The sequence below is a fragment of the Fusarium tjaetaba genome (assembly GCF_013396195.1).
Source record: "Fusarium tjaetaba strain NRRL 66243 chromosome Unknown NRRL66243_c0000067, whole genome shotgun sequence".
Taxonomy (NCBI): Eukaryota; Fungi; Ascomycota; class Sordariomycetes; order Hypocreales; family Nectriaceae; genus Fusarium; species Fusarium tjaetaba.
In genome coordinates, this window is record NW_023501263.1 from 60109 (window position 1) to 86108 (window position 26000).

At 48.9% G+C, this 26000-nt stretch overlaps 9 protein-coding genes across 9 annotated transcripts; 7 read left to right on the top strand and 2 right to left on the bottom strand.

The window, feature by feature from the left end:
* Positions 1-714: 714 nt before the first annotated feature.
* FTJAE_3484 (uncharacterized protein) lies at positions 715-2448 on the top strand (the record flags this gene model as incomplete). The annotated part of the gene is made up of 3 exons (XM_037349786.1): positions 715-2106; positions 2163-2283; positions 2324-2448. The coding sequence occupies 3 exons, from the start codon at positions 715-717 to the stop codon at positions 2446-2448; spliced, it is 1638 nt and encodes a 545-aa protein (XP_037209414.1).
* Positions 2449-4166: 1718 nt separating this feature from the next.
* FTJAE_3485 (uncharacterized protein) lies at positions 4167-4913 on the top strand (the record flags this gene model as incomplete). The annotated part of the gene is made up of 1 exon (XM_037349787.1): positions 4167-4913. The coding sequence occupies one exon, from the start codon at positions 4167-4169 to the stop codon at positions 4911-4913; it is 747 nt and encodes a 248-aa protein (XP_037209415.1).
* A 7601-nt stretch (positions 4914-12514) lies between these two features.
* Positions 12515-13121, top strand: FTJAE_3486 (uncharacterized protein; the record flags this gene model as incomplete). Its single annotated transcript, XM_037349788.1, has 3 exons — positions 12515-12900; positions 12954-12994; positions 13039-13121. 3 exons carry the CDS (start codon positions 12515-12517, stop codon positions 13119-13121), a joined length of 510 nt encoding a protein of 169 aa, XP_037209416.1.
* A 451-nt stretch (positions 13122-13572) lies between these two features.
* FTJAE_3487 (uncharacterized protein) lies at positions 13573-13834 on the bottom strand (the record flags this gene model as incomplete). Its single annotated transcript, XM_037349789.1, has 2 exons — positions 13573-13736; positions 13786-13834. The coding sequence occupies 2 exons, from the start codon at positions 13832-13834 to the stop codon at positions 13573-13575; spliced, it is 213 nt and encodes a 70-aa protein (XP_037209417.1).
* Positions 13835-15518: 1684 nt separating this feature from the next.
* Positions 15519-16577, top strand: FTJAE_3488 (uncharacterized protein; the record flags this gene model as incomplete). The annotated part of the gene is made up of 1 exon (XM_037349790.1): positions 15519-16577. One exon carries the CDS (start codon positions 15519-15521, stop codon positions 16575-16577), a length of 1059 nt encoding a protein of 352 aa, XP_037209418.1.
* A 975-nt stretch (positions 16578-17552) lies between these two features.
* On the top strand, positions 17553-18613 carry FTJAE_3489 (uncharacterized protein; the record flags this gene model as incomplete). Its single annotated transcript, XM_037349791.1, has 2 exons — positions 17553-18505; positions 18565-18613. 2 exons carry the CDS (start codon positions 17553-17555, stop codon positions 18611-18613), a joined length of 1002 nt encoding a protein of 333 aa, XP_037209419.1.
* A 1598-nt stretch (positions 18614-20211) lies between these two features.
* On the top strand, positions 20212-21405 carry FTJAE_3490 (uncharacterized protein; the record flags this gene model as incomplete). Its single annotated transcript, XM_037349793.1, has 2 exons — positions 20212-21195; positions 21295-21405. 2 exons carry the CDS (start codon positions 20212-20214, stop codon positions 21403-21405), a joined length of 1095 nt encoding a protein of 364 aa, XP_037209420.1.
* A 1445-nt stretch (positions 21406-22850) lies between these two features.
* FTJAE_3491 (uncharacterized protein) lies at positions 22851-23324 on the top strand (the record flags this gene model as incomplete). Its single annotated transcript, XM_037349794.1, has 1 exon — positions 22851-23324. The coding sequence occupies one exon, from the start codon at positions 22851-22853 to the stop codon at positions 23322-23324; it is 474 nt and encodes a 157-aa protein (XP_037209421.1).
* A 398-nt stretch (positions 23325-23722) lies between these two features.
* Positions 23723-25895, bottom strand: FTJAE_3492 (aspartyl-tRNA synthetase; the record flags this gene model as incomplete). The annotated part of the gene is made up of 3 exons (XM_037349795.1): positions 23723-24697; positions 24743-25677; positions 25724-25895. The coding sequence occupies 3 exons, from the start codon at positions 25893-25895 to the stop codon at positions 23723-23725; spliced, it is 2082 nt and encodes a 693-aa protein (XP_037209422.1).
* Positions 25896-26000: the final 105 nt, after the last annotated feature.

Genomic DNA, 26000 nt, shown 5'->3' on the forward strand with positions numbered 1-26000 from the left:
CATGGTGCTGTGTTGTATGGGAGCGGGATGAGAGCGATTACTCTTATACGATTTGTTTCATAATGGACTGGGAATTATATCAATGTTACTACATAGGAAATGCAGCATTTATGTTCTATACACTACACAGCTGTGGTCTCTGCTAATCTTGTAAAATGTTCAATCGTGATACAATCACCAATACATCAAGGGTAGAAAGATACACCGGTTCAAAAATTGCATCCATCTCAAGAGACAACTTTTTGCGCCTACCTGAGGGGATAACATTAGATGCGTACTGGTGACTTACCACCAAAAGCTCACAATCGATTGTGGTCTGGCCTTGTTAGTTGCGATGTTCGATCACTACCGAATTGACCGGTACTAGGAATAACCCTTGTCGTCAAGTTTGTTACATCCAACTCAGGTACTTAAAATGCCTCAGACAAGGAGGAAAATACTTGCGACTGAGGTAGCCCTTGTTTCTCCACTCCTAATCATGGTTCAGACTCGCCTCTCATTCCACTGCGGGCCCCGGGCACGCAGGTATCCGCTGTCTGGCATACATGCTAGACATGCAGCCTCAGCGAGGAAACTGAAAGTTGAAGAAGGATCAGCGGTATAAATGATAGATATATTAAAGCATCAGACTATACTACGTGCTGGAGACACTACAATAACTACTTCTCTTCACCCTCTACCAACAACAGCGATCAACCATTAGTCTCCGTGAGGATGAGTGACAGAGCTCTTGCGGAAGTTGATGGACTTCTTGCTGCTTTCATCTATCTCGACCATACAGAGCCAAGTTCGCACAAGAGCCTGACATATACCAACAATCTTCCCAATGACCGCACTGCAATCCCTTTTAACAACTCTCTGGGTACACAATCTCACTCAATCAACGATGACATTCGGGCCTCGGATCTCGCATGGGCTTCTGCAAGAGCTGTCAGAGACGAAATGCAGATGCTATGGGGTATGTTCGTCAAAGTCTCTCGAGGCCTAGACGTAGCAGTGATCAACAACTTACGCAGTGGCTACGAGGACGCCCAGGGCCTTCGCTACGCGGGAGTGTTTGCGTATCGCAATACCCTGACTGGTCTGAGACCTACTAACTTGGCAAGAATATTTGCGTTGTGTGGCTTATCCTACGTTGTTCATCGCATTCTCCATGCCAAAGGAAGGCTGTTGCAGGATGGTTTCCTAACCGACATTCGTATATGGCGAGACGCTATCGAAGACGAAGACGAACGAAGGGCCTTCAGCCAGCTCACCAGTCATCTCTGGTCTGAATGTCAGAATCACCGCAGTTCTAAGAATCTGAACTCGAGAGAACCTTACTACTTTACACGTAGTCTGCAACACGACGAAAGCACATCTCTCCCTCCCGCCAAGCACTGTGTCAGTCCATTCGATCAGCAATCGCCGGCCAAATACACACAGCAAGCGCATCAACACCCCGGCCCTCAAGGTACTCCATGGAGCTTCAAATTTCCTTACGAGTCCGATAGTTCGAGCTTGTTGTTAGCCAATTGTGAGTCGACAAACGATCTTGGAGCCTGTGACCATGGCCTCGAAAGCTTCGCGGGTCTGACAACCGACGCACAACGAATGTACAACACCGAGCCTCATACAGAGTCGGGGATCTGGTCCGACTTAAGCTCAATTAACTCAGTCGACTTCTCCATGCTGGATATGCTGGCCTTCCGGACGCATGGAAGTCCAGTTGCTCAGCCTCTCACTCGCAGCCAATTCGACATGAATCCTCTCCACGAGCCCGACGATCGATCCCTCGTGGGAATAACAACGAGTGCCAATTCGTTACAGACCAATTCTGTATATATAGCCATCCGCGAATTCATTCACGACAACGGTCAATTCTGGTTCCAGCTTGCTGGTCGCGGTTTAGTCTCCAAGGATATCGCATCCTGCCAGTCATGGTGCCAAGAGCGATGGGCGCAGAAGAAGCACATACGGACATCATATATCCAGAAGCTATTGTCTGCCAGACGTACCCAAGACAAGACTTCATCCGGTATAATATCTATAGTGGACACATTTGTGGATTGGGGATTCCTCCAGAGTATCGAAAACATCGAGTTTTACATGGAAGGGCTAGCAGATGTAAGCTAACCTCGTACCATAAAGGGCAGATCTTGGATTGACCTAACTGGGTGTAGCTACTATTCGACGACAAGACATCCCGTCAAGAGTTCAGCGACTGGATTCGAGCTTCCAGCGGGAGCGGAAAGGGGCAAGTCGATGAAGCTGAGCTCATTGAGAAATCATGCACTAATGATTGTAGGAAACTTCATCAGTGCCCTGACTGTACATACAGTAGCAAGAGGAAACACAACACCACAAGGCATCGCGCACTCATCCACGCAAATGAATGCAATGAACCATCGAACAAGAGACGGAAGGCAATTGAATCGCGAGACGGCGGAGACAGGGTTCTCGTACTGAGGGAGTGATGGATCTAGATGAGTAAACTAGAATGACTGCAGCAAACAGCGTTTCAGGAACTCGCGCAGCGACCATTAGTTACATGATTTGTAGAGTAGCACTGGGAGGGAGCACATAGAAACTGCTTATGGATATTAACGGGAACAGCGGGTATACAAAAGGTAAGGTAGGGAACAATTAAACGCCTTTTCATTAGCGGTGGCTTCCAACACTGTCAATCAGCACTGCTGTCTACCAATCCCCATGAGACTTCCACTAATGTATGTAGGAAGACCAGCTGCCTGCCAGTGTAGAGTGCGCAATGACATGGGCTGTGAAGCGCCTCGCAATTCAGCCTCTCGGGGTCTGTTGCTTATGTCTGCATAAACAGGGCTTTGCACGTTTCGGCTGCTCCAACCAGTTCTGCAAGGCGAATCGTAGCAGTAAGCAAACCATATCTGATTTTCTGAACAGCTTCTGGCAATTCTCTATGGACATCGCAGATGAACAAGTCTAAACAATGTCTTCATTTGATTGATTATTGATGTAGCCATCTAGATCAACACCTGCGTCACGCCCAACGCTACTTCGACTTCCTTATTTCTCGAGTTCGATGCGACAACACAATTGTGTTGTGGCGCTCAAGTTGGCCATTGGCCGCCACAACTTGGGAGTTTCAGCTGAGTGGCTCGGCCGAGTCTCCGTTTGTTGGGCTGTCGCATGCACGGATGACCAAGGCCCAGGCTCTCTCGACTCGGCGACCCAGGTTTGAAGCATTACTGACGTAGTCCCTTTCGATAATGAAAGGGAAAACTCTTATGGGCACCTGATTGGCTGTGTTTGCTTACCGTTGTTGTGAGTTTGAGGCCGAGAACCAGTTTCTTGAGGCATGATTGAAGGCACGTGGGGGATTGTTTCTGAATGACAATGTATTGTTCGATGAGACTATTGGGGAACCATCATTCTACCTTCTGCTAACAAAATATGTATATCATGTTCAAGAAGCCCGATTTACTCAAAGATCATTTGCAGGTCGCTCAGTCGCTCAATGCCTCGCCATCCCCAACACTCATGAGCAGCTCAGAAACAGTACTTGAGCAATCCACGAGAGATTCTCAGCTCAATTGCAAATTGAGCTCACCAAGATCCATCATCTTTGCTACTGCCGACTGCACTCATTTTGCACCTCTCAGTCCACCAGCTTCTCATGAACCAACAACGAGCAAGCTCAGCAAACCCATGAGCAACTCCTCCTGCTCACATACTTTGTTGCGCAGTCAAGCGACTTCGATTGGTGATGACATCTCATCAAGCTCATGATTTGCTCGTTGAGCTCATCAATCACTCGTGAGCAGAATGAGTAGGTCATGAGTAACTGAGGTGGCTCATACCTGTTGGCTCGAGATCTTGCTTAGCTGGCTCTCCCCAGCTCAATCCAACGAGTAATTGCGTTTGGGCAACGCAATGAGCAAGCCACAATCACTCATTATGGTTAGAATGAGCATGCACTGAGGTATTCTAGCCCGCCGATCCCATATCAAGTGTAGAAACCCGTTCGGGCCGTGCTCCCGTCATGGAGAGCCGCATGGTCCCGTGAGCTGGAGAGGAGGAGCACCAGCCCTCACATAAATTCAGAGCGTCGGGCGAACCATTTTTACCTTTCTTCTTCATCTCAGTTGCCTCTTACACTTTCGCAAGCTCAGCCCCATTCTCACCAGCCAGTGACAAACCTTGTAGAGATGCCTTATCTCAATCAGTACAGCCCCATTTACTCATGCCCCGGGGTCGGGAGCATAAGAGCAGCTAAACGCCTCGGAAACACACTCGCCAAAGTCGACGGTGTTTTTGCTGCCTTCACGCACCTGAATATAACGGAACCTGTTTCGAGAGCCAGGCGCTCAAGTAGCCGTCTGGACGACATTGTACTTGGGCTGGACTCATTGTGCAATACGTCTCTGGCCAACAGTGCATCACACCCACAGCCTGATTTCACCGACCCCAGAAATCAGGCTCGGGATAATGCGTGGGCCTCCATCCGAACTGTTGGAGAGGGAGCGCAAGTTCTCTGGGGAAATTTTGTCGATGTTTCTCATAATGTCAAACTTCCCGCTATCAACAACATTCGCACCGAATACCATGACGCTCAAGGACTTCGTCAAGCAGGACAGATCCAAAGATTAGTCTCTGGTCCCGGCGAGGATACGTGGATCGAGTGTCTTGGAGACCTTGGTAAATATCGCATGGCCATTGAGGATGATGATATCAGAGACCGAGTTTCGATCCAGGACCAGTACAAACCCCCGACCTCGACATCAATGCAATCCAGGGTGTCGTACGCGACGCCGTCACCCAACGCTGGCGGCCCAATCGCCGCCAGTTCTACCCACGACTCGCACAGCCGACCGCTATCAAGCACCCCGATTGATGGTACTCTAGTAACACTGCAACAAACACCTGTGTTTACAGCTGCACTGGAGTATATGTGAGAACATGAGGCCTTCTGGTTCAAGCTTGCCGGCTGCCGACTGGTGTCAAAAGACCTCCGGTCATGTCTTTTTGCTTGGAGCCAAGAGCGACCCAGAAAGAGGAAGCAGATAGAGGGCAGCCCCTTTGTCAGAAAAGTACACGATGGACCTACCAGCTCGTGGAACAGTCTCCGTCGTGGAAGCATTCTTCGATCAGGGCTTGTTGCAAAGCATCGAGCACATCAAAAGCTACATGGAACGTGTCGCTAGTGTGAGTCTCTTATTGCGACGAATGAGGTCTCTGAGAACTGAGTTAACATGTATATTTTCAGCTGTTGCTAAGCGACAGTGTAAGAGTTTCGTGACCGGGTCCAAGGCGTTCAGGAGAGTCCAACGCCTTCGACATCGACCCCCGTGCCAACTGCTAAGCTGTATGTCTCTAAATTACACTTTTCTCTTTCAACTGTAGTATATACTGATTCTTGCCTAGAACACAATTGTCTTGCCCCAAATGCGAATGCTCAAGCTACCATTCGTATAGCATGTTAAACCTAGCATGGCGAAAACACCATGGAGAGACACTATGGTACACATCAAAGGAATCACCAAGCCTCATAAGAAGAAGAGAAGGAAATTTTGAAGCTTTTTTATGCTATTACTCGACTCCTAGTGCGAGAGGCGAAAGAAGCGTTAGGATTGTTGGTCTCTGGAATGGTGACTTTGAGACTGCAACGTCTGCGAACTGTTGGGAGACAGAAGCCTCAGATTTCCGACTGACGGGCTCATTGAGCCTTGAAGATTATTAGTTTTGGTAGAGAAATATTTCTTATATTACATAAAAGAGCTTTGCTACATGTCAGTTCACTCGTCGGATAAAATGAGATGCAAATTCGTCGTACCTATTCGAAGTATTGCATGCCAGCTCCACGGTCTGGCTGCTGCAGAACTTCAAATTGCAAAGCAAAGGATCGCACGTCTAAGGTAGCAACGACGTCAGGTGAGTTTGCCTGCGTCACTGAACCGCTTAGCCACCGTGGAGGGGCTTTCCTGAAGAGACCGCCATGTCCCTAATATAGATGTGCCAGCGTTGGATTTGAACGCCTGATATCAAGTGATGATATTCTGTGTAGCCCCAGTCCGACGAGACTAACCTAAGGAAGTTCCTTCGTGTCGATCCCCAGCAGGTTCAGATTATATGTTCCTTGTAGAGCGACAGCCTCTCCCGCCCCGGTCCCACGGTTGATCTGCACAGCAGCTCGCAGGGTAATCCTGGAACTGAGCGATCCTCTGCGGGAAGGAGCCAACTATGGTAAAGATCTACGTTTCATTCAACTCTTCAAGATGCCAGAAAAGCCATGGCTTATCATAATCGGTTCGAAATGCCCTAAAGGCTATAAGACACGTCCCCCATGTTGGTTATCCTTCAGGGATTGATCCTCTGACAGCCCCACCAACTGATTCAGGGCTCGATGAGTACGGAGCTACTCTCACTGCAGAAGTCACCTATTTGAAATGCGATGAGACGAAGGGACAATAGAACAACATATAGATATATATATATATATATACTTAGACACCCTTAATATGTGTAGCTCGTGCCTATTACCACCTGCTGTTACCACGCATATGCTGGGCATCCATTGCATTGTATCTCAGGCATGGATCATAGCTCAACAATTTTGACTGAGATGGGCCTCACGCATCTTCACAATGTTGATACACGACTATGGGACTTATCGTTCCAAGCAACTACTGCTGCCCAAATCGGTCAGTCATTGATCTTCAATACTGTCTCTCACTCAAGCTCCCTATCGCAGCCTATCACTTCGCCCCAGCCATGGTCCCAGCAGGCCCTTAGTATCACTGAATCGCCGGATGAATACGCCAAACTGCATAGCTACGACACTTCCTCAGTATTAGAAAGAGTACCCTCCGTTTTGTCGCCTTTCATGTCACCAGAGCAAGGTGTCTCCAAGGTCCATGACAACAAAAGGTGTGTCGCTCAAAGCTGGCTACATGCCGGGTTCTAACACTGGGCTGGTAGAGTCTTATTGTGCCCCAAGTGCCGCGCTTATACCAGCAATCGTTCTTACAACATGAAACGGCACCAGAGAGCTTGCCAAAAGAAAGCCAAAACTGGCATCACAAGGGGCAAAGACCACAGGCATTGAACTTGACATTTCGGTGAAGGACAGGGTGCGTTTGAAGTTTCATCGATTGGCTTACCAGGCAAAACAGGACTGGGAGAGAATAGGGCCAAAGTAGAGCGTTGAAGCTATTGTGAAGTGACTAAATACTTGTGGCGGTTCAAATGTGATTAGCATGGAGTCGGATTGTCTACGGTTGGAAAGCCTACGATGTCAGAGTATAGTATAGATAAGAGTCAGGTTCATAAATACTAGCATTATATTAGAGAGCACCTCGCAAATATCGATTTCGCGACGTAAAAAGACCCCGTGTTGTTTCTTCAAATGGCAGACGACCCTTTCCTCAGTTACAGGGTCGGCGACTACCCTCTGTCAAGCGATTCATAGCATCTTCAATTCCCATGCAGTTACGACGAGAGCCTCACCGGGAATTTGAAGCGAGATGGCTACTCCAATCAACAAGAACTCGCCCCATACTGCGTTACCATTTTTTCGAGTACTCTGTCGCCGCTGTGTCTCCGAATCTGTGATCTGTTCGGTCATTGAGATGTGGTGTTACCGGGTTTGCATTTCGGTTTGACAATGACTTGCCACGACGGTCGTGGATATGCTTGAAGGTTTGTGACGGAATCGGTCAGTTAGCTGCTCTTCAGCGAAGGGTTATATGTCGATGGACTGAAACGATGCGAGAAGTAAAACACTTGGGCTCTCAGAGTCTGTATTTAGGGCTTGACTGGGGTAAGAACAGCGCCATGAGGCATCGCACGCTCGTCCACGAAGGGAAATCGAAGAACAAAGCAAAATGGCTCCGTAGTAGTGAAGTTATGGAGGTAGCGACTCGATACGAAGGGAATAACAGATGGGTAGCGAAGGATGAAACTCAGTCGGCGAGGCTACATGTGTTCGCAGGAGCAGGCATACCGCGACTAACGAACTTGGAGGAGCAAGCACAAATGCATTCCCTGGTGTACTGAGATTCAGAATGTATGTGAAGAGTAAACAAGGCTCTGAGGGATGAACTGGGGGATGCGGTCTATTTAAAGCAGAGATCAACTACCAAGCCTCGTTGTGGTTCAGAATCCAAGACCTTTTCCATCCAAACAATGACTTGCCAGCTTGCAATGAGTAATCTACCTAACCAAACTTTTTGTGTCCCTTGTAGTGGGTTTTCTTTGTCATAACTTGGGCGGTTCAGCCGCTCGAGTCCTTGCTGGTTGTGTTTGCACCTGCACAGGTGACCAAGGTTCCGCTTGTTTTGACTGGCTCAACCAGCTCTGCATGGCTGGGGACAGTGCTTGGCAACTGTAAGTAAAGCACTTCTGACTTGCTGTAGGTGCTTACCGCCGTGGTTGTACTGAGGTTGGTTTGAACCGATCTTCTCAGCTTGGGTTGTTTCTTGAGGCATCGTTGGTTGTGCGTAGGCTGTGGTCACTTCTGTTCAATTCTGGGCGACGATTCTTCGTTTGCCGATAAACCTCTGAGCCCTGTTTCTGAATCGGTGATAGAGCTTCATTTGAGGATGTTAACGGGCTACTTATAAGCTTCAACGAGCTGCTCATTTCTACGACTCGGGTTACATGGCCTTCAACTCAGCACCTCATCAAGCTCCCTCCTGCTCACGAGCAAACCGATAACAAATTTTGAGTATGCGACGAGCAAAGAGCGACTACGCCTGCCCATATGTGCTCTGTCGCTCGTGGAACGCGCCGTTACTGACTCGTGGCTTACTCACTACCCTTGCGAGCTGCTCAGTCACCGTGCTCAAGGACTCTGCTCAACCGCTAAATAGCTAGAGGGGAGCATAAATGTCAGACCATGGGCAATGACGTGGTTTCCGAGTGAAGCTGAGCACTGCACCGAGCAAGCCAAAGGCTCAAAGCCGGCGCTTAGGAAGGTGTTCTGACCAACAGCAAAGCACGGATCCCGTGTGTTGGGCGTTTATGTTGCTCACCGAACAAGGAGCCAAGGTACTGGGAGCTGGGAAATGCTTTTTCACAGAAGGTGAAACATCGCAACACTCGCTCACTCTATTACCTCTTGCAATTTCACCGTGTAGTGGAATGGCTCACCAATCGCATGAGCGGACGAACACTTAGCAAGTTCTCCCCAACTCATTGTGACGAAGCCCGAGTCAAGGTACGGTCTCAAAACTTGCAGTGAAATGCAGCAGGCTATCAGGCTTTGGTTTCGACCGAACTTTTTGGGGATCAAGCCTCCGACAACGACGTGTCAGCCGCACTGCTTGTTTCTGCTCATCCCAAATCAGGCTCGGAAGAAAGACAGGCCGTTTAACCCGTGCTAAAGAGCCTTGTCAGTTACTTTTCAGCTGGCCTTAATCTTCCTCCTGAAAAAATCCCCCGCTTCAGTCGTCCAACTCGCAGTAAGTCATCTAATCCGAATACCTTCTGACTGCAACCGCTAACAGCATCGCAGCTACACCCTCAGTCCGCCTAGTATATAACGATGCGGAAGAGTATAAGTTTTCTTTCTGCATCTTAAATTACATGGCGACCAATAGACGGAGATATGAAGACGACCCCCCGCACCCTGTACGGATTCGAGTGTTCAGGCCTAGGGACTTTTTCGTCGTCGCTGAATATGCTTATGTCCATGAAAGAGATATGATACCCGTACTCTGAACATCAATAGATGAACTTATTGAGCTCACGATAGCCAATTCTTCCCCGCCTCAGCATGAATGTTGCTCCTCAAAACACGATGCAGCACGCGAGCGACGAGGAACCATCTTCCGCCAGCCTCAACCATTAGCTATGTTTCCGACTCTTATCGACGACACAAGCCGATGATGATTCTAGATCCATTATATGTAAAGTCTTTTGTTTTTTACTCCATAAGAGTCTGTAAGACCATACGATACCTGTCTGGGTAAATTGTTGGCCGCAGACTTGCGGATCTGGCTTGCTTAGCATAATATGTCAGGATCTAGGAATCGATCTTGCGCATACTAAATAACATCTAGTCGGTGCCTAATTCAGCGGGACATAATTCGTGGCGGGAGCATTCTTGAAGCTGTCTCTGTTGTAAGCATTCTCTTACGCGGAAATATTCGCCGTGCCTTAGGCGTGAGCACCAGCAATTAGATACATAATATAGAAGCTCCATTGCAATATTCAGTGGTGCGCCGTTACTGAACCTGCTCGACGAGAGTTATCGAAGTAGACGCAACCTGGAAAACGGCTGATCTTTAGATTAGCAATGACACATGGTCTATCAGTGTAAGGGTTTGCATCTGTTTCAAGTATCTGGACATGTTAACACTGCACGTTCTCTTTTTTTGCTTCCACTTCTATTAAAATGATTGGGGTAAATGAGCTCCTGTGAGCATCAATCCTGACAGAACCTCAATTTGACGACTTGAGTTTGTTTCCGTAACACTTATTGGCAGTATGCAAGGTAGGACCCACCGCGGTGCAGCCAACTAAATTAGCACTGCCGTTAAGGTTCGAAGGTCTCGCTCTACGACTGCAGGCCAGCTTATGACGAGACCCGGGCTACCTTGTGTCGATCACTGGGAATGGGTGTAAGTCGCCCAATCCGCCTGGATATGACATTGAAACGACTTGCAAAGTCGAGAAATAAATACAGACATCCAGACACCGTCAAACCGGGTCAAGTTTTACTCTTTTCCCCAGTATCACCTTAATTACAGGCATTAAAATGCAGGGAGAATCTGCTGTTCCCAACTCTTCTGTTGACGACCACCACCGCCGTACTGTAGCGGCAGGATCACACCTTACATTCGACAGCACCGAGCCACGGAGTCTTCACGACGTTGACAAATACTTGTGGCAACAGTCGTTTGAGTCAGTTATGGCAAATACCTATAGCCATTCACCTTTGCTCGGCCTATCTCCTTCACAATGCGATTATTGTTTATCTAGGTCTAACGCCAGATCTTTTCCCTATTCCCTGCAGACTCAGGTGTTCCCTAACCAAGACACCCTAAACCAGTATGGGTTCGCATTGCCAGCAGAACCACCCACGAATATGGAAGCTCGGTTCCAAAGCTCACCCAACCAGGACATCACATCTGCCCAATTCCAGGAGCCCAGGTACTTGTTTTGCGTCACTACCTACTCTATTAGAAATTTGTTTCTGACTTATGCCCTACTAGGAAACGTTTCCCCTGTCCTGATTGCGCTTACATCACCGACCGTAAACACAACATGAAACGACACCAGCAGACGGTCCACGGGAAACGGCTGAAAAAGCAATCGAGGGAAAATAGAGTCTCAAGTTCAAATCCTTAAAGAGTTCTTTTTGCCTTGGTGAACGACACCTTTGGCGTGGAGGCGAACGACAAATTGAATACGCGACACAGCGAGCAGAACAATGGGAATTAGCGAGCCTGGAGGAGGAATTTGGTATAGCGACGGAATTGCCATCGCTTTTCTTTCGCCAAATTGGCTCCTGTTGACATGTGTCTATCAGGAAAGTCAGCGAAACTTGTATACATTTATGTTTCGCCATTTGAGCGACGATCGATATTAGTGAGTTTTAGGGACCTGGGGCGTTTGAGCAATTGACTTTTTGATATGTAGTTAGTTATAATAAAAGGACTGTCAACTGGATATGTTTTCATTATGCGACTGAGTGCAGCGTATGTAGTGATTTGCCGTAGAGTGTCTTAACCTGTCGTTACTCTAAGCAACACCATATCGCTTGACCGCTTTTGGGCTTCAAATCGACTATCTCATAGGTAAAAGGACTATCAACTAAATATATTTCTGCTATGTGACTAAGCAAAGTATATGCCCACCTTGCGGTGTCACAATCTGCTGCTACTTTGCAAAAAGTCATATCGATTGACCGTCGTTGCTTGACCGCGTCGCTGGGCTCATTTACACCGACGACGGGGTATCACCGATTCGAACGGGTGCAATACCCCAGAGTAAGGCAAAACCCGATATCATTGAGCATTCAGGCAGCAAGGGTACCATTCCGCTAGCCCACCTTCAAACAAAACACTTGACTATGTACAGTAACAAAAATAAACTCTGCAGATTGGCTATGGTTTAAGATCCGCTAGAAGACGTACCAAGCTACTAGCGAAGTGCCGAAGGGGCCGATTCCCACCCGATTTCATCTTTTTTAGTTGAAGATGGGGGCCAAAGAAGCAAAGGCCACGAAAAGCACCAATAGAATCAAGTGCTGGGTCCCTGGGAATGCTTCGCACCAGTGCTGATTTAGTTAGTATCTGGCCCTTGAGCAAGTCAGTGGCGCTGTGAGAGTAACACGATATTGTATTGTGTAACTCGGGACATGACAATGTGTTACTCGTAACATGCGACTACATAAAAAATGCTTGAGTTCCATGTGAGATATAAAGCAAGGGAAAACGCCGTCAAGGAGAATAAATAGTTATGTGTAGACTCCTTTTGATCATTGGTTTCTCACTTCTCACTACTTAACTTCTGTCATTTCTTAGAAGTTCCGTTGGATATTATCACCAAGATGCAAGACACGCCAAGTCCCTCAAGCGTGCCCTCTAACAGCGGTCATAGTGCTGTTACAGTGGGAGTTAACACAGCATCCCTCAGCCTGCCGGCGCCTGAGCATCTTCATAATGTAAACACATTTTTGTGGGAATTGTCGTACCAGTCAGTTACTGCGACCTTGTACGACCATTCAGAGGCATCTATTACGCCTCTCAACCAGTATCCCTCCTATTTATTCTCCGCTGACTCTGGGTCTCCATCGCATCCTCAACCGCCTCATCTCGCAAATGGAGACATCAACCAGCAGCGATCTACCTCACCAACAACGCCCGGAACCATTGACTCTGGGCTCGCAAGTCCACGGCTCAAAAAGGTCCTTGTCACTAAAGATCAGGGTAAACGGTATGTCAAACACGGGACTGTCATCGAGTCATGTTTTGACAACATTTCGATAGACTCTCCGTGTGTCCTGACTGTCGCGCCTACACCAGCGACCGTTCGTTCAACATGAATCGACACCGAGAATCATGCCAAAGGAAGGTTGCAAGGGGAACAGCAGAGAGAACGGAGAATTCATGATCATGGACGTCGAGCACGATGCCGCTGCGAAACCTCGAGGATGAATGGCAAAACTCAACAGGCTGGCGACGAAAGGCGGAGATGACGAGTCGTGACATAAGGACTCTGCAGGATGGTTTCAAGCATGTTTGTATGTTTATATATATGATCGTTTCTCTCATCGAGAAAATTAGCGTAGCGCTGGTGACGTTGAGGTGAACTGCCAAAGTTGAGGAATAGATGGATGCTCAATTGAGATATCACATGAGAAGAGGTTCGCTCACTCTTCATCTTCCATGGCACGTAGATCTTCAGATCATATGCTAGAGCACAATTTTCACAAAAGATTTCTATTAATTTCCAGCTAAAATACATGACTTCAGTGGGATGCAAAGAAGCTCAAACACCTCCACACCGCAAGCCAGCTCAAGAGCGTTATTACCACGATGTTGAACCAAGCTGGCCAGGCCCTTAAATGACAAGCTGCCTTCTTCGACATTGAATCATCTTTTTAGTTTAGGCAGCTGGTGCTACGTCTGTGTCTTTCTTCTTCGGTCGGGAGGATTGGACAAAGTCGAGATCGCGTCTCGGTCTGGCAAGGGCTCGTTGACTGGACCATGTATCGGTCGAAGAGACGACGTCTTTCGGTTCGTTCAGCCAAACTTGGAGCATGACCGAGTCTGTGACTGGTAAGTTAATATTTGTAGCAAATGTTAAGTAAGGCCCTACCTCGAGATTTCTTCTCTTGTTGTTGCTTCATCTGTTGATCTGGTGACATGACTGGCTTTGATCAACCACTTATACAATGAGTAAGGTGATTTGCAGTTAAGACTTGGGCTAAAAGCTTAAAGCAGCAGAGAGAACTTGGCGATATTTTTTACCCTCGAGATTTTGCATTCTCCGTCGGCTGTGCCTACCTATCATATACCCTCTCAGTCACATTTCCAATGGACCTTGCCATTGCTCCAGACAGCTCCTTTAATGCTCACTTACTCGGAGCAAGTGGGAGCGTTGAGACGCCCAGCACACTGACGGTACCGAGAACTGGGCCCCGCAACCCGGCGCCTGCAAAGACTATTGGCTCGTCCTCAGTCTTACGCACCAAAATCTCGTCTTGGCGTTGACCAAGTGGCAGGTTATGTGTATCGACAATCTCGGAGATCTTCACGACTGACAGGGGCCACAGAGAATCTCGTGCCCTTATCCAGGCCCAGGGCTGCATTAGGTGTTGCAGATGCCAAAAAAGAAAACGTCCAACGCTTGCCCAATTTCGGCATGGTAATGGGGGTTGAAAACGCACTGACACATGACACAAGGGGATCCTGGCGAAAACCCCATGTAAGAGACCTTGAGCATGACAAGCTCGAGCACGCTGCAATGATAGAGCCACTACAATACAACAGAGTCCAGGAACGGTCGGGAGCTCGAGTTGTCCCAGGACGAGGTAACTTTCAAGAAAGTGAGACAACTGCCATGATTGGCCGAACTTCCAGTCGGCGCCCACATTTGCATCGGCTGACAGTCGTAATGTCATGTTGTCTACGAAGCTATCTTTGTTCCAGAGCCCAGACGAACTCGTACAACCCAGTCAACGATCTGGACGATACGACAGGGTACAACTCCATCGACTCAGTCTTCGATCCCACAATGCGTCAAACCACATTTCTACATTGACTATTTACGTGAGGCGTCAGAAACTGCAAATTGAGAGAAACTCCCAAGAATTGTTCTTATTCCATCAAGGTTTATTCTTTTTAGGCAAGATGGTGGCTGTGAACAACTGACAATGCCATAACTGTGGGTTTGCAGAGCTGCAAATAGACTCCCGTTCCCAGGAAGAATGTTGAGGTCTTAGGGCGCTATGGAGGCCTAAAAGTTAAGCTACAGGTCCATTGAAGACCCAAGTTCCGCCATCGCAAGTGCTTGAGGAAGTCAAGTGAGTGGCGTCCCTGAGCAAGCCAGCTTGCACCTGAGTTAGTGGGGCCTCTCTCACGCCCGGTTCATTGTCCCCTCTGCCCCTGACTGATGCGACGCGATGCACTAAACAAGTCAGCCACTAATGAGGTGTCTTTCCGTCACTCCCGCCCCATAAAATCATTTCTTAATCTTTGACTGCGTTGTACATTAGTACTTGTACATGAATTGCGTTGCGTTGCGTTGCATCCAACCGCCAACCTAGTACTATATCTAGCGTGAATACGTATTGGTGTCTCCTTCTCTCTTCCTCCATCACAGATTGATTTTAAAAGTCAAGCGTGTCCTTGGGAATGGAGGGGCAGGCCCGAGCCACAAAAAAAATCACTATTCCACCGTTCTCAATCTTTTTTTATAAATACAAGACATTACCCAGCATCAAACAATTTGATTCTGTACTTACATCTTTCACTTCCCAATCCCAACGCATCATACTCTCTTTTCCTCTTCACACATTCCTTTTGCCTTCTGAGTATTTGATGGGCGTGATGTCGGTGAACCCAGCTGTCTCTCTGCAGACGCTTTCGGCAGCTGACGGGTTCCTCGCTGGGCTTATCTATCTCAGTGCAGCGAAACAAGCCACTACCCAAAACAGAGCCACTGGTCTTTTTGCCCCCGCAGTCCAATCGTGGAGATGTCTCGATAGTATTTGGGTCAATCTCGAAAGTATCCAGAATCACATTCTGGGGCTGGCTCCCCGACTAGGCCTGAATGGTATCGACAATACCCTTGACTCTCTCATAAGCCCTGTCTTGTTCTTCCAAGCCGCTGTTTTGTCGCTTCGAAGCTCTTTAATTGGCCGGCCCCCAAGCACTTTGGGGGACGTTGTTGCTCTCTTCTGTTTGTCGCACGTGGTGTCACGTCATCTCAGAAGCAACCATATATCGGGGATCAGTGATACTCGGCTTGACGTTGGTCAATGGGAAAAGGCCATCGGCAGATATGATCATCGGCAAGCATTTGCCAATCTGATTGGGGCGTTGTTTCCGGAAATAACGACCCCCGCCCCGCCTTCGACCTTCTTAGACCCTGCAGCGGCGGATTACAACGATGCTCTCCACTTCCTGGCCATGTACCAAGATGCCCCATTTGAACCACCATTTCGAGAAGACATCCTCATTGGGGAGGTTTTAGAATACAGTGATGCGACCCCCGCATCGCTTAATCTCTCAGATTTCCAGCCTACAGACCAAGCAGCGCAGAACGACTGCCGTTACACCCTTATTGGGGAGACAGGGTTACAAACTTTAGTCCCGTTAGATCCACACGGTTCGGCCCTTGTCGCTAACTTCACCCTATTTCTGGAGCAATGCGGAGATCTGTTCCAGAACCTTTCTGGGCGTTGGGTAACGGCTAAGCACCAGTATGCACCTTTGTCTGGTCTCAATCAGGCAAGGGCCCAGAACAATGATGTCAGCTTATACGTGCAACGCATGCGGCAAGATGAATTGTTTCAAGACCCTTTCTCAATTGGTATTCTTTGCGTTGTCGATACATTCGTCCAGCTCGGGTACCTCCAAACCCCGAAGATATTCAAGACTACATGATCATTGTTGGCAAGGTACAGGGACGCAAATGTGAAGATAAGCATCGCACGGCTGACACGAAAGCTAGGAAATTTTGCCCGACAGAGAATATGTGAAGTATTGTCCATTGGTCGTGAATGCCCTGGGGATGGCTTCACCCTCAGGCTCCAGAAGCCCCTCTACACCGTACACCGCAGGGTCAGAGCCGTACGTCAAATAATAGCCCGCTTAGATTACGATAACTAACATACTGCATCCCAGGAGAAGGTTTTCTTGTTCCATATGTCGGAAACGGTTCTCGAGAAAGAACAATATGCAGCGACACCGGAATAATGTTCACAAGCGTGAGTATGGCAGCGATTGTCTGACAGGGCCTGCGATTGAGAGCATTCTGTTATAGACGTACCTAATGGCAAGCCCGAGTCTACCTAGGCATATGAGCGTGTGTATATAAAAAGTTACACCACTGTCTTCTTTTCGCCTTCCTTCAATTGAGATAATGACATTCAGTTATGCCGATCTTCGCTACCCCCTCAACCCTTCTTTTGCCCTGGTGAGCTTTGTGTTTGTGGTTTGGTGTCGAAGCCGGTGACAGGCCGTTCAGATAGGAATATCGAACATAATGTCCTCGGGCTCACTATCAGAAAATGAATAATTCTTAATTGGCAATCTAAGCATTGCATAGTACCAAATCTGCAACGATACTCCTAAATCTCCAGGCAGCATGTTGCTGGGAGCATCTGACTCCAAGTGAACGGCCAGCTTGGGAGCTAGATCTGATTCGCCAGGTGATGACTGGGCCGCCCACCTTTTCCATTGCCCTCCAATTAAAGAGTAGACACACGCAATTGCCCGTCTAGCCCGTGACCTTATCTGAGACTTTGATACTTTCATTCCACTAACACGGGTTTTGCACTTTGAATGTTAGTAAATATGCAAGATCATTCTCTTTACCATTTTCCACATAGAATTCGCCATTCACTCTTTCGATCGCCCATGGATGTAGAAATATCATCACACACCAATATTACTATGGCAATTGATGGTTTACATGCAAGCTTGATCTATGTTGACGAGCTGAATCCCAGTACTCATGCCCTCAGCGCCCAACTACAGGGCATGGCGCGCTGGGAAGCTATTCTCGACTTCCGCATCGAGATCGAACGCTACTGGGAGAACTTGATCAACATTACAGGAACACAAGATCTGCCAGGCCTTGACATATTATTTACTTCCTTCCCTACCCCCGCTCACTTATACGAAGCTGCTTTGTTTACATTTCGCCACATCTTGACAGGTTTGGAGCCTAGTTCTCTAGAGAACGTATTTGCGCTTTGTAGCTTATCTTATATTGCTTCAATATGTTCTCAAAGAACGGGCCAGCCAGATATTGACAATACTTTCCGCGGTATTGATATCTGGCGGGATTCAATTGGCAATCCCCAGCATCGCCAACTGTTCGACGAGCTCAATCAACGGCTTTGGGAGGACAAGACAGCATCCTCGCTCCAAACAGAACAGTTCTCACATCCAGCCTCTCTTATCGATGGCCAGGATTACATGGCACCCCAGGGTGCAGCCATGCACAACATCTCATCATTCGGCGATTTTGCCGACCCGTTCTGGGGCGGTCTCTTCGAGGTACCCGGTTCTCTCCATGGGCCTAATTTCCAGGTGGCAGGCACTGAAGGGACACACCCCACTATATCTGACGCCCCAGAGTTCCAACTGCCATCTGGAGATCTGCGCCAATCGGCAGCCATGAACATCCTGACAAGCTTCATCGCCAATTGCGGAGAATTGATCGATATTCTCAGTGGACATGGAGTGACCGCGAAAGGTCCTCATTCTGATGTTTCTTTAGAGGTCAAGAACTTCACCCAGGCTCTGAGGCGACATGACTGCTTCGGAGACCCATCTGCTCGTGGAATACTCGCCGTTGTGGGCAGGTTCGTGGACCTGAATTATTTTCAGAACATCGATGAGGTTCAAGACTACATAATAATAGTTGGAAAGGTATCTATGCATTGTATCTTGTTCAGCAGAAAGGAGACTAATACGAGGCACAGGAAATACTTCCCAGTGGCCAAACCCTTGCAAAGGTCTGCAAAGCTGTTTATTCGTCCACAGATATGACAAAGATGTCCCCAGTAGCACGACGTCAGCGCACAGATCGCCCTCCGGAGCGAAAGCTGTAGGTCTGCACAAGGCACGATGACCGTATACAAACTGACAGGTAACCATCTTCAGAAGTAAAGTACCATGTGATCAATGCGGAGAAGAATTCACACGCAAGACCAATATGAGACGACACATTGCCAGAAAACATGCAAACTCCAGTGCATGCGACATGCAGATGGCGTCTGTAAGTACCGGGTGCTGAGGTGCGATGAGCGAGGAAGAAAAGGTGTACATGGGCCGAAATTAAAAGTCCAGTCACAGAGGGCTAAGATGAATGGTACCTCTCCGTGGCGAGCTTTGGGTTCCGGTCGGATGTATTGTACAAATAAAAGCCCTCTTGCGCTGGGTCTCTGGAAGACTCTACGCTTTTGGGTCTGTGATAATTGTCACATGACGCTTTCGCCCTCGTTTCTTGGGTCATTTGTATATTTTAAATGGTTAAAAACAATTTATCTGCCTCTTATCTATTATATAAATATGTATCTTAATACTTTCTTTCTTTCTTTCTTACTTTACTTTAATTAGGATAGTATTATTTAGTACATAGGTCTATGCTGCCCTTTATCCTTCTTTTTATCCTAGTAAGGGCTTTATATTTACAGTTTATTATCCCGGCTAAGTGACAGCCTGTTCAGATAAGTATTATCGGACCTGATGGCGTGAGGCTCCTCTAACTAAATATTAAGCATCATAAAAGATAACTTGAGAACTGTTGATACTGATTAATGATCTGGCTGCCCCTAGATCTACAGGCGGGGCCGTGCTTAGTGAGTTCCTGCAAATACCTTAAAAACACTCCATGCGTACTGCATAGGAGGTCTGTACGGCACCTGCACGTAGGATCTGAGTCCCGTCAGCACAGAGTTTCACTCGGCCACAACACGTTATTCCCCGCCTTGATTGGCGGGACCTGCTCGTCCGTCAAAGCATGCTACTCCAGTACACGAACACGCTGACCTTTGAAGTACCTACCTATACTTCAGACTTCGATTCGTTAAAAGCCTTCTGTATCTATTGTTCTATGGCCGACCCCGGGGAAAACCCATCGTCGTTGGATTAAGTGGTGTCGGGCTCATGCCTGCGCCGCCGCATCTCAGGTTCTTACAAAGATGCTGGCAGGCACATGGCAAACTCCAGCCTAACTCCAGAGTCGACCCGACTCGCGTGAGTTATTAGGTGTGTAGGGTGTGTAGTTAACGGTCGGCGTGGTCATTATGTCCGAGAAAGCGAAATCCCAACGATCAAGAAATAGACTCGGCCTCTGACCAATCGGTGTCCATAGCGCATCACAGCTCTGCGACATGTATGTACCAAAAGGGAGATGACCTTCAACTTAACATTTTCCTTTGGTTATTTAATAAGTCGAGCTCTAACTCTTCCATCTCTATCTCGAAATATAGACAGAAAAGCCATATCTAACAAATTCACTCAACTCCTATTCATGCCCTAAATTATTTTTTTCCTTACAGCCTTTATGGAGGACAATAGCCCATACAAGGATGCCATTTCGGCAATCGATGGCTTGCTCGCATGCTTCATCTATTTTGACAAGACGAGCTCCGAGACCGCGGCCACCTTTCACGATGATCTCTGCCATCAAATCGATCGCTACTGGGAGCGCCTTCGACAAATTACTTCTATTGAGGCCCCACCTAGCTTCACTGCCCTATTCAACTCTTTTAACTCTTCGATACACTTCTATGAGGTAGCTATCTTCACTTTTCGCAATGTATTGGTTGGCGCCAAGCCAGATACCCTGAATGCCGTCTTCTCGCTCTGCAGTTTGTCCTACATTGCTTCATGCTGCCTGCGAAACCATGAGAATTTCCGGGACATTGAAGTCTGGAGAAATGCGATCCGCGATCCGCAAGAGCGACAAGTATTTAGTGATTTGGCTGCTGTCGTTTGGTCACAGGTGTCCCCAGTCTCAATTGACGATACCCTCAATTCCCAGATGCCGCCAAGCATCAGGCCGGGGCCGCCTTCTATTCAACTAACCGCAGCCACCCAAATCTCAGCACCTGTACTCGACTTTATGCATGATGGATGGTTGTTCCGTGATTTTTCCAATGCGAATTGGGAGCTTGATGCGGCGCCCGATTCGTCGGTTACAATTGGCGTTGAGAACTGGCAACGAACTTCAAGTACGCTTGAGGACTTGCAAGGATCAGCGATCATGTCTAACCTTATCTGCTTCCTGACAGATTGTGGGGATCTCCTCCACGTTTTCTCGGGGCGTGGGGTAACAGCCAAGGACTTGTACTCTTGTGTCGCCTTTACTCAAGGAGGGTCTAAGGCTAAAAATGTGGCCAACACTTGTGCGCAACGCCTAAAGAGCTATGATGCATCTCAAAATCCAGCCATGGTAGCAATACTATCTATCGTGGAGAGATTCATTGAGCTGGGATATCTCCAGAGTCCAGAGGAGCTGCGGAAGTACATGCTATGCGTTGGACGGGTAAGTGGGTAATCGGTCCCAAAAACGAGAGTGGCATGAGACTAAAAAGTTCTAAAGAGGGTTATACTTGAAGAAGAAGCTTTTGCGACTTTTTGCCAGTCAGTCTGCGAATCAACGGCCACTGTTTCAAGACCGCCAACGCCTCCACGGGCAACGCCTCCCCGCGGTGGAGGTCGACGCAGAGGACCCAGATTGATCCCAGGCCGGTGAGTTGCCTCTTCTATTTATCCTTTGTGACCGCCCATCTAACTAATTTCTTGCTTGTCCAGAGAGATCCCGTGTGATGTTTGCGGCCGATTATTCCCGAGAATGTACAACAAAAACCGACATGTCAAGACCAAACACCCCCGGTTCCAGCTCAGCCCAGAAGCCAATGAATTGGTCCAGGGTAGCGTGCGATTGACGGCTTAGGATGGCGAATGGTTCACGAGGTGAGGAGGCTAGGAGGATACTCGCGTTTTTGTATCTTGTAGCGCAAGGTTTTCATTCATTACGCGGAAATGTTTTACGCGTAAAATGGTTTGGTGTAGTAGGACAGCTGTTGAGGCCGGTTGGGCGGCGCAAAAATGGCTATGTTAGTACTTGGTGATACAAGCTTGTTATTATTGGAAATTTATTTGACACTTTATGAACCACTGGCGACTGGCGCCGGTTTATTTGTCGCAAGCTCTTATAGCGCCATCATTTATGGAAATGAGATCATTCATAATTGAAGGCTTCTGGGCTTTCAGTTTTATCTCATAGCCTGTGACTATTCTCCCCCAACTCTACGGCAGCAACGGCGGTGTGATGTCGTTGAGCGACGTAACACGATGGCAGTGCCAGGTAGATACGCGTCGCAAATCCGCCGAAATTCCCGACAACAAGCGATCAAGATGGCAATTTTGCCTCTTTATTCTGAGTGATGCAAACCGTCAAGTTCTGTGATGATCATCTGCCGCTGGGTCCCGCGGGAGGCCTCGGGCCCCGGTCGGTAGTGGAGGTAATTTGAGTTTATCTACAAGAAACTTAGAGAAGGCCGGGGTAAAACGCGTTTAAGATTAAAGATCTGAATAAGCACCAACGCCAATAAAATCACCGACCGCAGAGCGGAATTGAGGCTTGGCCAAGCACACGACACTTTGCCGCGTGGCTGCCAACCTGTTCTATACATGTATTCCAAAATAGCAGCACACGATACTGAAACAAGCCTAAGTCCCAGGTACAGCGCGGAATGGCATCGCCACAAGAGAGTCAGTGAAACAGAAGGAGTGGAGCTGAGGGTTACACCTGAGAGGCCGATGATGGAATTGCGGCTGGTGATGACATGTAAATGATGGCGCAGACCAAGGAACGGTCCAAGATCGGCGCAGGGATGAAGGTGAATAGCGGGTTGTGGTTGGGTGATGCGGGTGGGACATGACGCAGTGCGCTAGAACCTTCATGCAGGGCCTGAAATGACAGGAGACAAGTCAAGCAATCAAGCTGAGGGAGGCGGCAGGGCAGGGGATCTGAGAGCTATATCAAGGAGAGGTGCTGCTCTCATTTCTTTCCTCCATCATTCTCAATCATTCACCTAAACAACTACTTCTCTTCTTCCAACACTCAACCAACTCACAACTACAACATCTTCACCACATAACCGCCACCTACACCTATACAAAACAACACTCAAAATGCTCTACACACAAGTCGCCCTCCTCACAGCCGCAACCCTCGTCGCCGGCAACGCAGCCCCTCAACCACACATAACCCAACCCGCCGTCCTCCCCCGCGACATCATCCCCGACGACGTCAAGTCGTGGGCCGAGGGCAAGGCCTCCGCCGCCGGCCAGGACGTCGACGACTGGGTCAAGAGCCACTACTCCGAAGCCGAGCAATGGGCCTCCGACAAGGGCGGCGACGCCAAGACCTGGGTCGAGGGCCAGGCCTCTGAGGCTCGCGACAAGGGCTCTGAGATTGCGTCGCGCGCCAGCACCGCTTTCGATGGCGTGAGCTCAAAGGTTCGCACGGCTATTGATGAGGCTAGTGCTAGTGCTAGTGCGGCTGCGAATAACGATAATGGTGCTGCCACCGTTGGGGGTGGACAGGCTGGTGTTGTTGCGTTTATGGCGGCTGTCGGTGCTGCTGTCTTTGCCTTCATGGCTTAAGCGCTTCCAAGCCTTGACGACTTGTTTTACTTGCGACACCTTGATACCTTACGCGACATGGACTTCATCGGAGTTAACGGAACACTGGAGCATAGAGAACGGCAACATCTAGAATGTGTGGTCGGGAATGGCTCGGTTGGGAAATGGGAATGGATTGACGCTGGATCATGAGCGACAAAGACCTACTTAGAAACAATTCAACGTATACGAACCTTCAATTGCTTTGACACGATGAATGTGAATGTACTTGTCCAGTTCGGAAAGCATGCCTGTGACCTGATGCATTTGTTCTATGATACATACTCATCTACAATGATATACAATTCTATACCCAGTATCCAAACAATGAGTCGCGATTCTATCCATCTTCACTTTTATACAACACATCCACACATTCATCACTGCTTCCCCCTAAGCTGCAACCCATACGGCGCAAGCTGCTCCGCCGTAACCCTCGTCGGCGCCTTGACAAACGGATCCTCACCCTTCATCGTCTTCGGAAACGCAATAACATCCCTCACAGTAGTCGTATCCGTCAACAGCGCAACCAACCGATCGAAACCCAGCGCGAACCCCGCATGCGGCGGACATCCTGCCCTGAGCGCATCAAACAAATGCGCAAAGTCTGCAATCCTGCTATCCTTCATCTTGAGGATATCTCGCATGATAAACTCCTGCACGGCGGGGATGTGGATACGCTCGCTGCCGCCGCCGACTTCTACGCCGTTGAGGACGAGGTCGTATGCTGCGCTCTTGGCTTGTAGGGGGTCTGCGAAGAGGAGTTCGAGATCGTGCTTGGATTTGGGGGCTGTGAAGGGGTGGTGTGCTGCTGCGATGCCAGCGGCGCCTTCTTGGCCTGGGTCGTTGTCCTCGCCAGTGGGTTTGAACATGGGGAAGTCGGTTACCCAGACGAATTGCATTGATTCTGGGGTACCAGGTGCGGGGAGGTCTTCTACTAGACCGTTGGCGAGAAGCTTTTTGTACAGTTCGTTGCGGATTTCGCCGATTGCCGTGGAGGCGCGGTAGTATTGACCCTTTGGCTTCTCGCGCGCTTGGAAGACGAGAATGTCACCCTCTAGAACACCCTTTCCGCCTGTTGCGATGTTGACGATTTCATCGCATTCTACACCGAGGGAAGAGAAGCCGCCGCGGGGTTGTCGCGAGTCGCAGACTAGTATCACGGGCATGCCTTCTTTGTTCTCACGAAGGTGTTTCGGTAATGATTCGATGAACTCTTCGGTGAAGCGCTTTGGTCGTGGAATGTCGTCTTCGAGATCTTTGACGGGGATGTGGAAGGCTTCGATGAGGGGGTCTTTGAGGTATGTCATCATGCTGGCGAACTGTTCGCACATTTCGTTCGGTATCGCGTGGATCTGGAAGTGTTAGTGATAGATTGACAAGGGAACGATGCGACGTACTCTTCCCGGGAGCCGCAAGTCTGGCTTATCGGTTCCGTACATCGAAATACACTCCTGAAACGTCAAAGTCGTGACCTTGTGCTGAACTGGTTCCTCGGCAGGACGAGAACCTTCAGGAATGTCCGAAACCACCGGCACACGACTCCCCCGGATGTCCTTGTAGCTATGCGCCGGCCTCAAAGCCTCAAGCGACCGCAGCACAATATCCGTAACATCCTTCCTCACCACCCCAGCATTCGCAAACGCCCACTCCATATCAAGCTGCGTAAACTCAGGCTGCCGATCCGTACGAGCGTCCTCATCACGATAACATCGCGCCCATTGCATGTATCGCGAAACACCGCTCGCCATGAGGACCTGCTTGTACTGCTGGGGACTTTGTGTGAGGGCGTATGCGTAACCGGGTCGGCGGGTTGGTACGAGGAATTCCCGTGCGCCTTCGGGCGTTGACTTGAATAGTGTTGGTGTCTCGATGTCGGTGAAGCCCTTTTCTTGTAGACCGGCTGTCAATTGTCCCTTGAGCCATGATCGGAATTGGAGTCGTGCTAGGAGTTCTGGGTGGTGGCGGAGTTGGTAATGGCGCTTGGTGTCGGGAAATATGACGTCGGGTGTTACAATGAGGTTTTGCTGTACGTCGTTCAATGGCCGGATGTCTTTGACGTAAAAGGTTCGCTTGGAGGGTTGCTTCTCGGTGTCTGGGCTTGGGCTCGCTTCGCTTTCGGTGCTAACGACGACTGGACTTGTGGCGCGTATACTTCGAAAGAGTGCAGATGCTTCAGGGTATTTCGTTGAGTCGGCGCATAGCTGAATGACCTCGCCAGACGGTAGAACGAGATCGGCGAACGAGAGCTTCGAGGACATGTTTCTCCTCTTATTCATGAACCCCGCATACTGGCCATTGACACCGGGCGTACTCGGTATACCCGCATTGCTATCTGGCGCACGTTAGCACCGACCTAGCGGGCATTGAAGTCGTCGTACACTGATCCCAGAGGTTGAGGACGTCGTCTTTGGTGGGCTGAGTTTTTGAGTAGGCGATGGGGGAGTTGCTGAAGCTTCGGGGGAGGAATTGGCGGGTGCACAAGGGGGTTAAGGATCGAGTGAATGTGCTGAGGCGCAGAGAGGCGCGACAGCGAGAGAGAGGGAGCGCCATGGCTATTGTTGTGTCAATTGAGGCATTGGATTGTTTGAAGGAGGATGGTGGGTCGATTGACTTCGAATTTCGTGGTGAGCTTCGGTGAGTGGGCTTATCGATAAG